We start from the raw sequence: 11,359 nt of genomic DNA, 5'->3' as shown, positions 1-11,359 counted from the left end.
TATATATGTGTATAATAAGTAAATATATTTTCCGTTGATATTAAGCGATATTTACGTCATTTAAAGTTACATGTTGATTAAATTCTTAAAACCTCTAAAAAATCGCGGGTTGATATAAAAAGGTATTTGAGATGAAGATTTTTGCCCTAAAGCATCCCGTTTTAATTTTTTTTAAATCGCTCTTACTATATCAATGTGATTGGAGAAAACCGTGAAAAATGCAACAGAACGAAAAATGAACTATTATAGTGGGGGCAAGTTGAAAATCTTATTTTCTATCTGTTAGGGATTAGCCTATATCGAATTTGAAAGTGAACAACAAGCAAAAGCGGCCTTAAAGCAGACGGATCAAATGAATATAGACGAACACGTAATTACCGTGGCAATAAGCGCTCCACCGCCTAAAAATGAGAGACAGATGTTTGGAGGATCATTTGAAAAGAAAAACGATGAAGAACAGGCTAGGCACCCGAAGAGCCGACTTCAAACGTCTTTATTGCCCAGGTCATTGCAGATGAAAGGAACAGGAGAAAATAAAGAGCAAGCAAAAAATGGACAGGATGGAGCAAAGATGAAAAGCAACAGCGAATTTAGAGCGATGCTTTTAAATAAATTAGATTAGTTGGAACAGGAAGGATGTCTTAAGGGAGAGTATTAAATATACTTTTGTAAGTACTTCTAATTGTTTTGTTCCTACAATGTCGAAAAGATTGAGTCAATGTCGAAAAAATATGTCCAACATGTTTTTCAATAATTTATATTAGTCTGAACCACGTTTTTTAATTTTTCCAAAAAGTGAATTGTATAGTTCAACCGTTGCCTCCTCTGTCCAGGGTTGATTCTCATTGGAAGCCATAAAATTTACCAACTTCGAATGAACTGCATACCTTAAAAATAAAAAACTTTATGTAGTCTTTATATACTAATACTACTGATACAAGCAATACTATAATGGTTTGTCGTTTGAAATGTCATCAACATGAATATAATATATCTGTCGGCAATACATATATTATGATGCTGAGAGAAAAATCTATTATGCACAGAAACGAGGAAAAGTATAGCGCTTTTTGCATTTAAATTGATTTTTATTGAATAGAAAGTAATTTTTGATATATTATATATGTAGGCTGGAGACATATTCAGGTTTATTATTTATTCATTAATCGAACTTTAACGCACTGTAGTTTAAACTTACCGAATTTTTCTTCCCTTTGTGGCTTTGGTATCAATTTTTCGTTTCATTTTACTCCGTAGAGCTTGCAACTGGATCCATTGTCTTCCTAATTGCACTGGGTCTGTCATATCAGCAGATTTGCATTCAATCAGTTCCCGTAGTAATTGGTGGTAAAAATCAGTGTCATCAAATATTTCTGTATTGTATTCTTCCATCTGTAACAGCAGCAGAATACTTTACACTTTAAATATGGTTTGTTTTATACACCAACCTGTTGCTTAGTATCACCATTGTCTTCATTACTTTCAAGCAATGTCTGCGGCTCACTTTCTTCTCCCAGTATTTTATATTCGGTTTTCTTAAGCTGGGATTTTTTTCGCAGCTTTTCTTTATCTCTTAAGATGTGCTCTATTTGATCAACGACTGAATGAGGTTGACCTGAATTCTTGGTTATTGATATTCTAAAAAATAATAAAACTTAATAACTTGCTTAAAAATTTACATTGCACCTTTCTACCTGGTCTTAGCATTCCAATTTTCTAATGTTTTATTTCTGTAGCTTCTATACTTAGTGTAGAAATCACTTAAATCATTTTCATACTCATTTAGCTTTCTCTTTTTCCTTGGCAGGCTCTGTTCTTCTGCTTCGGATTCGTCAGCTTTATCCTCCTGAAAAAAGACATTTCATTCATTCAATATCAACTTACCATCATCATTTTAACTTCATACCTCAACTTCATCTTCACTAGGAATCTCCTCATCACTCTCTGTCACTTCAGATTTACTTTTTAGGTCATTTTTTCCTAGATGTTTTGTGTCCGGATAATTTTTAATAAATAAGGACTGCAGTTCGATAAACTTATCAAGAACATTCGTCAGATTATCTTTGATTTCATTGACCCTTTTTCGGAACTCGCCACTTTCATCACGTATCATCTCTTTATAATTGGATTTTTGGGGCATCGTGTTAGCAGCCATCACACATTTTTGCATAAATATCCTTGCATCTATGAGACTCTCCCAGATACTTAATTGATTTCTAACACATGTGCCCTTTCGTAGTTGTTCCGAAATGTGTTCACTTGTTTCATTTATGTGTTTGAAACTGTCATCCCCTGATTCACTTTCCACCTCTGATTCGTCTTCGTCTTCGACCTCCGATTCCTTTTCCACTGCGGATTCGTTAATTGAATCTTCAGCGTCGTCGGAAATATCTTCATTTTCTGAGTTTTCTTGTTGATTATCTTGACTACTGCTCTCATCGTTTGATTCTGCATTGTTACCAAAATCTAAATTTGTACCAAAAAATAGATAATTTGTCATTTGATCGCAAAATAAGCTGAATCTCATGTAAAAAGTGACTCAACTTCTATTCTACTATTCTTCTTCTTCAAACACCCTCACAGAACATCCCCCCTTAGAATCGAACTGCCATGATAGATTTAGAATATAGTGAACATAAAATCCTGCTATTTAATTGAAATAACATTGACTCTCAACCCAAGTAGCAGGGCTTTTTAATATAGGAAAACACGCACTGTATTTCAAAATCCAAGTACTTAGGTTTTCCCATATTTTACGCCAATTTTAAATTTTGCAAGTTTAACATGCTCAGGACAAGCAAAACTGAAAATTTAAATTAAAATTACACCACATTTACAAACGTTAATAAAAGATTGCTGCTTCCAGATATTGCAAACTTGTCCATTGGCTTACTCATAAATTGAGTTTTCAACGTTGGAAGTGACAGTGGTAGAAAAAATTCATATTGACATTCTGTTTTTATAGCTGTAAGATTGTTTGCTGTTTGTAAAGATTTAAAACCACAAAAAACATAGATAGAGTTTAGTAAACTTAGAAAATGAATTTGCTCAGGGATAGTCAGCTTGCTTTGGATAGTATTGTACTAAATCTGGTAAGATCGTATTGCAAATGGGAAACTCATTCCATCATTTCCAAAAGATAAGTTCTAATCACTAAAAAAGAGAGCAATGCCACATGTACCATTTCCAGAATCTTACCTCCATTGTTTAGTTCTTCTTCGGAATCATCCGAACTATTGGCTTGCATACGCTTCCGGCTTGCCTTTACACCTGCATATCTAGGATCATCTGCCAGAAAATCAACATTGTTCTCTTTGAACCCACTTAACAATGCCTGTTCTTCATCAGTAATTTCCTCGTCAAAGTCCACTAGTTTTGCTTCATCGCCTAAATTTTCTTCACTGTCGTATTGTGTGGGCACCACACTTAGCACTCCGGCAATTTTTTGAGCCAAACTGCCTTTCACTTGCTTTTTGACCATATTGACTACACAAGCTTACCACAAATGTGCTAAGCAAACCTGAAGCATACAGAAGATACAAATAGAAAAATATAAACACGTGTTAAATGGTCAAAAACCAAAAAGCTACTTGCCTCCATCTATGCCAAAAAGTTAGTAAATTTTTTGAGGTTAAAACTACGAAACAAGACACATTGGAGAGAAGTTAGCTGCAAGTGGCAAGGAAACTTTTGAAACAATGAGTGCGCGTTCAAGTGATGCTCAGACGTATAACGCACAGGATTCTAATAATAAAGCTAGAAATGGGAGAAAATTATTTAACAAAAACACAAAATAACTAAATTAAACTAGCAAAGTGTGCGTTAGCCATCGTAAAATATATATAATGCAAGCGAAGGAGGTGAGAAGAGCATTTTCAACTTTCTCTCACCGTATGCGTGTGCAAGTCTGAACGGAGTTTGAGAAGCCAACAGCCCTCTAGCAAGCGTACACAATAATCATATTGGGGTTTATTAATTACAACCCATATTAAGGGGGTAAAAAAATATATTTTTTAATTGTTCGCGTAATTATAATTCCGGTCACAATCCCATAAAATTCCAAAACGGCACACCGCTAGCCTCTTGAAAAGTATTAGCTGATAATATTTTGCACAATTGAATTAACTAGAAACTCCACTGACAAACCTGAATTCAGTTATTTACGCTCATATCGTACGCATAGATAAAGACAAGATCGTACGTAATGAATCTCACAGACGAAGAATTTCTCTTGTCATTGTCAAATACACGATTGCGGTCATTGTGAGTGTGATTGTGAGCTTTTAGGCTAAGTTTGTTATTTACTGTAAAAGTTGAGTGAAGGAGGCAACTTTTATTTAAGTAAAGCAGAAAAGGGACTATGGCAGACGTCTTAGATATTAACGATGTGGGAGATATCGACGTAGAAGACGAAGGAGACCAAAGCATTAGCAGGTTGAAAGACAAAGTTGTCAAGAGGAAAGGTAGAGGATTTGGACCCGGTGAGCCTCGCGAGCACGAGAAAGTGAGAGGCTATGAGAGTGTTGATCACGGAGATGGGGATGAACTAGGTACCAAACTACATTTTAGTATATGTGAATGTATGCACGAGACTTATTGCTTTCAGGTCCCCAAAAATCTGTCGAAGGCTGGATTCTCTTCGTAACATCAGTTCACGAAGAAGCCAGCGAAGACGATTTGACAGAAAAGTTCTCGGAGTTCGGTCAGATTAAAAATATCAGCATTAACTTGGATAGGAGAACAGGCTTTTTAAAAGGTTGCCGCTTGCTGAATACCAAACAAATCGGGCTAGCATTACACTTATGATCTGTTTCAGGTTACGCGCTAATCGAATACAGCACATACGATGAAGCAGCAGCCGCTAGAGAAGCCCTAAACGGCTCAAGTTTGTTGGGGCAAACAGTTGGCGTGGATTGGTGTTTCGTCAAAGGTGCAAAAAAGTCCAAGAGGAAGAGTCGCAGGCATTAGATCTAAGAGTAGGTCTCATTTTGTATTAACTTAATTGGACGTAATTAATTCTATTGGGATTATGTTTTATAAATAAACTTTCCAGAATAAAGCCGTTGTTTTATTAGTATTCACATGGATACGTATATATTGTACAGGCCAAAAAATAATGTAATTAATCGTAATCATGCAAAGCAACTTTCTTTTACAAGACAACGTCAACACGTATTCTTTTCACATAACCTAACTTTCCACCGATTCATTCGGCAGTGTTGTGCTTGGGTAGGCTTAAGTAAATTCGTAAATTCAAATTTGCCGTCATACCATGGGGCACATTTCCGCACTGAACACTTTCCTAGATCGGCATAGAGGGCAGCTTCAAATATCCGGAGTTCCAGAGATCTATTGGAAAACCCTATACCAGAAACTGTCGGCTCAAACCTTTGATGCAGGTAACTCTTTCCAATTAGTGAAAATTGAGTATGAGGAAAATAGAGAACCCCATGAGCCAGTTTGGGCATTACAAGCTCTCGAGGACTTAGACGCAAACTGCTCAGATCATATTTATTTAATTGATCATGCTTGGACGTATGAGCCAAGGGAAGCTCGGACCCATTTACAATATGATGGACTGCGGCTTCGCATGGCGAATATTCTGGGAATAGACGACAATTTGCCCACGGAAGAGTTAATAGACGAGATATTTGACAATATGTGGAGAGCGAACTGCACATACAATGTGAGAACTGTTGGTAATGCCACTGCACAAAAGTCAATTTGGTATGTTATGGACGAAATTGGAAGTGCGATAAATCACAGCAACTCCCCCAATTGTAGAGTTGTACCTTTCATTTACACCAGCGAAGAAATATATTCGCTTCTTTTCTTGAAATCTGACTTCGAAGAAGGTGATCTGGCATATAGAGACTATGCTGAAGGCATTCAAGACCCCATTTCCAGAAAGGCTTATCTACTGCCTTGGATACCTGTTTCCTTTCAACATTTAGATGTTGCAACCACAATTCCGGATGAAGCTTATTTTACTGCGGGGCACATCCCAGAAACTTTACCAAATATTGATTATTTCAAAAAAGCTTCTCCAAAAAAGGCTAAATATCTATGCTACTCCCAGTACAGTTTGGTCAATCAGTATTTAACGGATCCAAAATTTGAAACTACTGATGATGTAGATAAGGCAGACATTTTATGGTTTACAGAACACTACAAGGATTACCAGTTGCTTAGCGAGGCTTCTCCGGATAAATTCGTTAATCAATTTCCCTATGAGTATATTCTTACTGTAAAAGACCTACTGTGCATTACTTGCAGAAGATACAAAAACAACACTGGGAAAGCTCCATGGCTGCCAGTTTCATACAACTTGGTAAATGAAGTAGGCAATTTTGTTAGTTATTTTGAAAAATGTGAAGAAAATGGAAAGGAAAACTATTGGATCATTAAACCATACAACCTTGCTCGGGGCATGGACATCCACATTACAAACAACTTAAACTACATAATGAGATTGCCAGTTACAGGGCCTAAAATTGCCCAGGAATATCTCATCAATCCTGTCCTATTTTACAGAGAAGATTGCCAAGGGAAAGTAAAATTTGACGTGAGATACGTTATCCTTTTGAAAAAAGTAAAACCTCTAGAGGTATATGTGTATAAAAACTTCTTTCTCCGATTTGCAAATAAGCCTTTTGCGCTAAACGCCTTTGATGACTATGAGAAACATTTTACTGTAATGAATTACAACGTAAATGCCACTTTGAAACACATGAAATGCGACGAGTTCCTTACCAAGTGGCAAGAGCAGTATGCTAAGCATGAATGGAACGAAATTGAAAACAAAATTTACAGAATGATCAGGGATATTATGGAATGTGCAACTGCAGTTCCGCATCCTTGTGGAATCGCACATAGTCCACAGTCCAGAGCGTTGTATGCAGTTGATCTGATGTTGGATTGGCTGGATGGGGAAATTCAACCGAAAATTTTGGAAATTAACTTCATGCCAGATTGCGAAAGAGCATGCAAATATTATGAAAACTTTTACAATGACATTTTTAAATTACTCTTTTTAGATGAGGAGAATCATCATGTATTTGTCAAGTTGTAAATATTAATCGTTTTACGGGCAACAATAATGTTTATACGAAATAGATCAGGTTAAAATTATTAAGTCTAATGTAAGACGTAAGACAAAAACAGCAAATACTTTTGTTATATGTGCTTAAATCCATACAATTTAAGTAAGTTTTTATAAGTGCTTTATAATTCGCATTACTAAGTAGAATTTTTAAATATTGAAAACTAAGCATTATGAATTTATGTAATTTTGTAACTCAAATTGCTTAATTGTAATTAAAATCGTGGCCTAACTCAAGCAAAGGAAATATATATTTTACAACAGAGAGACATTTTCCAAATAAAGATTTTACAAAAGAAAAGTTATTTAATACCTTTTTTACCGTTTGAAACTGCGCTTCAATGGAGAAAACACATGTTTCGAATAAAAAAGCAAATGCTTCAAAAACAAAAAATTGTTTGTCTCCAATAAAATTAACTAATGTGGATTTTCTAAAGCTCTTTATACCGCTAATATAATAATATTACTCTGCGGTTGATCAAACACTTTTCCCCATTCTATTTATTGGGCAACTATTAACTCTTGCAGCATCTTCAATAAACTAAATTGTGTCCGTCAATATGTAGGTTTCGATGAACTGAAGAAAGGCAAGCAGTTGCTTACAAAATGTATTTGGTACAGTTACATTACTGTGTAACTTGCTAAGTAATAACAATACCAGTAGACAATTCTAGCTACTTGTTTTAGTACTTAAAATTACAAATACTTGTCCTAATTCATCATAGGTATAAGTCCGTTTCGTAAAAGTATCCACTAACTTCACTCCAGATAAAGTTCGTAGACCTGGCACCAAGGGAATGCACTTGAATTCTAAAATTTTTGAACTATGCGGCGGCAAAGCCTCCAGTTTCCTTCCCGATATGCCGCACCACGCAATGTTTCTTGTATTTTCCAAATATAATATAAATTCCACTGTTCTTTCCCTAGAAAAATTAACTGTTGGGGAATTATAGTTTCTAAATTGGTCGGGTATTGCTTTACACATAGTTGTTGAAGAATAATTAGCTTACCCATTATTTGCAAGTTTACACTTGAATGTGAACAGCTCTTCTATGACCACAAAGTTTGGCAATTCCGTGATAGACAGTTTAATTTCTCCAAAGTCTGGACTCTAAAAACAAAAACATTTAAATTTAAATCGATTTTCCGGCCCTCATAGCTTGCCATTCTTTGTAGTTGACTAGTTTGTAATCGGCCCTTTTCTCCTAAATTCGATCTCCAGACAATGTCCAATTTGCCGATGTTAGTGGCCCCACTCAGCGATTTAAGATCAGAGCTGAGTTTGTCGGTTGGTGTCAAGCAATATAAATATTGGCTGATGGACTGAGGCTGTAGTAAGGTGATATTTCCAAATATACTTTCGCCAGTAGGAGTATTATTTAGACATGTAACTAAAAAGCGCATCAGATTATTTGCTCTGCATAGTTTTGGAGCCAATATATAAAAATTTAAAAAAAAAATGGTACAAACAAGAAAAAACTAACGTAATAGAGATTTAAGGTAGTTAGTTCGTTTATGGCAGAAAAAAAAATTGTCTGCAACCACAAATAGTCGATAGTATTAATAAATGGTAGATATTTACATTTATGGGCAAACTAAATTGGGTTTTTTCATGTATGGAAGGTAACACATACATATTTACTCTTAAACATTTTCATTGTTCGTGTTGAGCACATTAAACTAAAATGTTAATTTAGAAAAATTGAATTTACATTACAAAGTTAAATATCCTATATATTTAGAAAATAATTTAAAATTAACTAAGACATCATCAACACATTAACTTAGAATTTATTAACTTTGACTGCTCTTTCAAATGAGGAGCAAGAATAAAACTACTACTTGGAGCCTGTGCAAGTTTGTACGGGAAACACCTTTATATAAACTGTGAACATAAAGCGTTTTATTATCAAAATACTCGAAAACGAAATTATTTTGTAATACCATTTCTTAGAAGCAAAAAATCGGATGAAGAAAACATATTAGTAAATAAATGCGTTATTATTAATTTGAAAAAAAAAACACTGCAAAACATTAAAAAAAATGTTTAAAGTTGTGAGGAGTGTATTAGCTCATCATTTTTAGTAATTCATTTAGGGTAGCGTCCGGGTCATTTTCAAATAACTCTAAGGCGAAAGTGCAAAAAGTTTAATCCATAGGCCTGCCCAACATTTACTTTAACGATGCAAAGCTTTACATCATGGGTTAAACAAGGTATTTATAAAATAGCTGATTATAAATTTTGCTTTTTAAACAGAAGAAACACTGATGGAGAGCGTAAGGATCGAACGCGATAAGCTAAGAATTGTTGCCTCGTGAAATTGAAATACAAGGCGTGCCGATTTTATCTGATGAAGTTGCAACAAAATATTATCAAAAACAGTAAAAATTGGCCTCAGAGCCTCATTGTCTACTTGTTTTCTATTTTCAGTAAATAAAAGTATTGCAATTTTTGAAATCATCATCTTTAATGGTGCAGTAACACTGAATGTAAATTCGGCTGCAAGTCCCACCTTGGTTAAGCCATACCCGATTATGTAGACATTCAACACATCGTTGACTTTATCTTGAAAAATGTTTTTTGTCTTCATTTGTTAAGGAACTGACCACCTATTTTAATTCCCTGATCACGTGTTTATTTTATCATTGAATTATAAATATTTGTGGAAAAATCCAGTAAAATCTTGTTGCACTTATAAAAACAATACCAATACCATTAAATAAGTGGGACGCATCCAGTGAAACCTTTTCTAAACAAATTGGGCCATTGGTAATATTTTGTACTTGGGCTTCTAGGTAAACATCATCGTTTTCAGCGTTATAAAATTTCGTTTTTACATCCAGAGGCTTCAAAACCTGAATTTTAAAGAATTTCCTAAACGACATTAGAACGCCAGCTGAATTTTGATATGCCACTTCGCAAACCAGGCTGAAATTACAGCATTTAATAGCAAAGTTGCAAAGGAATTTATTATGCTTATTGGCCTTACATATGCGGGCCAATTTCCTTAACTTCATGGTGAATCACTGTATTAACTGTCTCATCCGAATTTAGCTTGGTTGTTGAGGAATTATTTGCTAATGAGAGCTTTTGGGATGTTGTTTGCAAGTCTACCTAGAATTCAAATTGCAATGTCTCAGGCGGTATACCGGGGTTTGATGACAAACCTTTACAGTAATATTATATACAATTTGTGTAGTTTCACTATATACACAGATATAACTGGAAAACGTCTCTCCTAGATATATGTTTACAGGATTTTGAGGCAGCAGCAGAAACTGCCCTATAGCTATGGTTTCTGAACCCGGAACTGCAGTAGGATCTTGCTGTAGGACGTTATTCAGTAAATTGCCTGGTAAGTCTTTACTATCGCAAGTCACTGGCAAGGGGCTAGCCAAAGTAGGGCGAGTAAGTCTCATCACTAGAAGCAAAATGCAATTTTCCTAATGTAGAAACTGCATATAAAATACCTTTCAGAGCAAGTAAGTGCTCCTCTGCTTCCATTGCAATGCAAAACTTTTACTGTTGTTTCTGAGACACGACACCTAGACATAAATAAGAAAATAATAACATTTAAATACAACTTTACTCAAACAAATCGTCTGATCTATTTGACAATCAGCTGTTTGCAGAAAAGTATCACCAAAACGTTGTTGTCAGATGTGCTAATTTAGTGATTTTATTGCTAGTTATTTACACAATTTATAATTGTATAGTAGGCAATCGGTTATACTAGAACGTGTGTAGGTGAAGACGTTTGCGATTAGCTAAGCCCTTCATTTACCTATGCATTACATCACTGTAGGGTTTTCCAAAGTTTTTCGATGACGGAACACTTTCCAAATCCAGAAATTTTAAGGGAAGACTTGCTTTATTTTAATTCTTAAAAAAGGTCTCCAAATTTTTTGTGGGGCCCACATCAGGGCGTATGAAATATTAAGCAAATATTTTCGCGCTAATATTATTAAAATAAATATATTTAATGAATAATTTTTAAGAGTACTTGTGAACTAATGCAATTAGTTGTTAGCTTAAAACTGCTTATTCTCAGTCATTTCAATTTATCTTTTGTCCGAAACTAAAAATATATGTTTTTGAAAGTTTAAATCGATAATGGTGTTCAATTTTTTCGTTCGTGTTCATTTTTTCGATATTTTTCCGTACTCTCCACATGAGCCCCTAATACCCTTTAAATCTTTAAATGGAATCACGTCAATTTTGAATCATCTCAATATTACACAGCAATATATTATATT

At 34.8% G+C, this 11,359-nt stretch overlaps 5 protein-coding genes across 6 annotated transcripts in view; 3 read left to right on the top strand and 2 right to left on the bottom strand.

The window, feature by feature from the left end:
* LOC109535075 (squamous cell carcinoma antigen recognized by T-cells 3) overlaps window positions 1-675 on the top strand; it is a 4,178-nt gene extending 3,503 nt beyond the window's left edge. The window contains exon 12 of the mRNA XM_019900897.2: window positions 287-675. Coding sequence (XP_019756456.2) covers window positions 287-622 — 336 coding nt within the window. The 3' untranslated portion in view covers window positions 623-675. The remainder of the gene's footprint in view (window positions 1-286) is intronic.
* Window positions 676-741: 66 nt separating this feature from the next.
* LOC109535077 (protein AATF) lies at window positions 742-3,633 on the bottom strand. Of its 2 annotated transcripts, XM_019900899.2 has the most exons (7): window positions 3,595-3,633; window positions 3,199-3,520; window positions 1,907-2,466; window positions 1,695-1,846; window positions 1,449-1,638; window positions 1,199-1,392; window positions 742-887 (listed from the first exon to the last, which is right to left on the bottom strand). In XM_019900899.2, the coding sequence occupies exons 2-7, from the start codon at window positions 3,479-3,481 to the stop codon at window positions 761-763; spliced, it is 1,506 nt and encodes a 501-aa protein (XP_019756458.1). In that variant the 5' UTR covers window positions 3,482-3,520; window positions 3,595-3,633; the 3' UTR covers window positions 742-760. The 2 variants fall into 2 exon arrangements, with proteins under 2 accessions (XP_019756458.1, XP_048523131.1); XM_048667174.1 differs by having other exon boundaries at window positions 3,199-3,597.
* Window positions 3,634-4,215: 582 nt separating this feature from the next.
* Window positions 4,216-5,059, top strand: LOC109535098 (RNA-binding protein 8A). Its single transcript, XM_019900923.2, has 3 exons — window positions 4,216-4,550; window positions 4,607-4,756; window positions 4,817-5,059. Exons 1-3 carry the CDS (start codon window positions 4,361-4,363, stop codon window positions 4,966-4,968), a joined length of 492 nt encoding a protein of 163 aa, XP_019756482.1. The 5' UTR covers window positions 4,216-4,360; the 3' UTR covers window positions 4,969-5,059.
* A 110-nt stretch (window positions 5,060-5,169) lies between these two features.
* LOC109535096 (tubulin--tyrosine ligase-like protein 12) lies at window positions 5,170-7,403 on the top strand. The gene has a single exon (XM_019900921.2). It carries the CDS (start codon window positions 5,273-5,275, stop codon window positions 7,070-7,072), a length of 1,800 nt encoding a protein of 599 aa, XP_019756480.2. The 5' UTR covers window positions 5,170-5,272; the 3' UTR covers window positions 7,073-7,403.
* Window positions 7,404-7,696: 293 nt separating this feature from the next.
* LOC109535097 (trafficking protein particle complex subunit 13) lies at window positions 7,697-10,742 on the bottom strand. The gene is made up of 7 exons (XM_019900922.2): window positions 10,574-10,742; window positions 10,271-10,524; window positions 10,093-10,217; window positions 9,817-10,031; window positions 8,267-8,493; window positions 8,113-8,213; window positions 7,697-8,025 (listed from the first exon to the last, which is right to left on the bottom strand). The coding sequence occupies exons 1-7, from the start codon at window positions 10,605-10,607 to the stop codon at window positions 7,773-7,775; spliced, it is 1,209 nt and encodes a 402-aa protein (XP_019756481.1). The 5' UTR covers window positions 10,608-10,742; the 3' UTR covers window positions 7,697-7,772.
* Window positions 10,743-11,359: the final 617 nt, after the last annotated feature.

This window comes from Dendroctonus ponderosae, unplaced genomic scaffold (genome assembly GCF_020466585.1).
Source record: "Dendroctonus ponderosae isolate FM_Combo_2020 unplaced genomic scaffold, Dpon_F_20191213v2 Dpon_F_20191213_6, whole genome shotgun sequence".
NCBI classification, from domain to species: Eukaryota; Metazoa; Arthropoda; class Insecta; order Coleoptera; family Curculionidae; genus Dendroctonus; species Dendroctonus ponderosae.
Note: the sequence above shows the minus strand (reverse complement) of the source record. Positions and strands in the feature narration are given on the sequence as shown.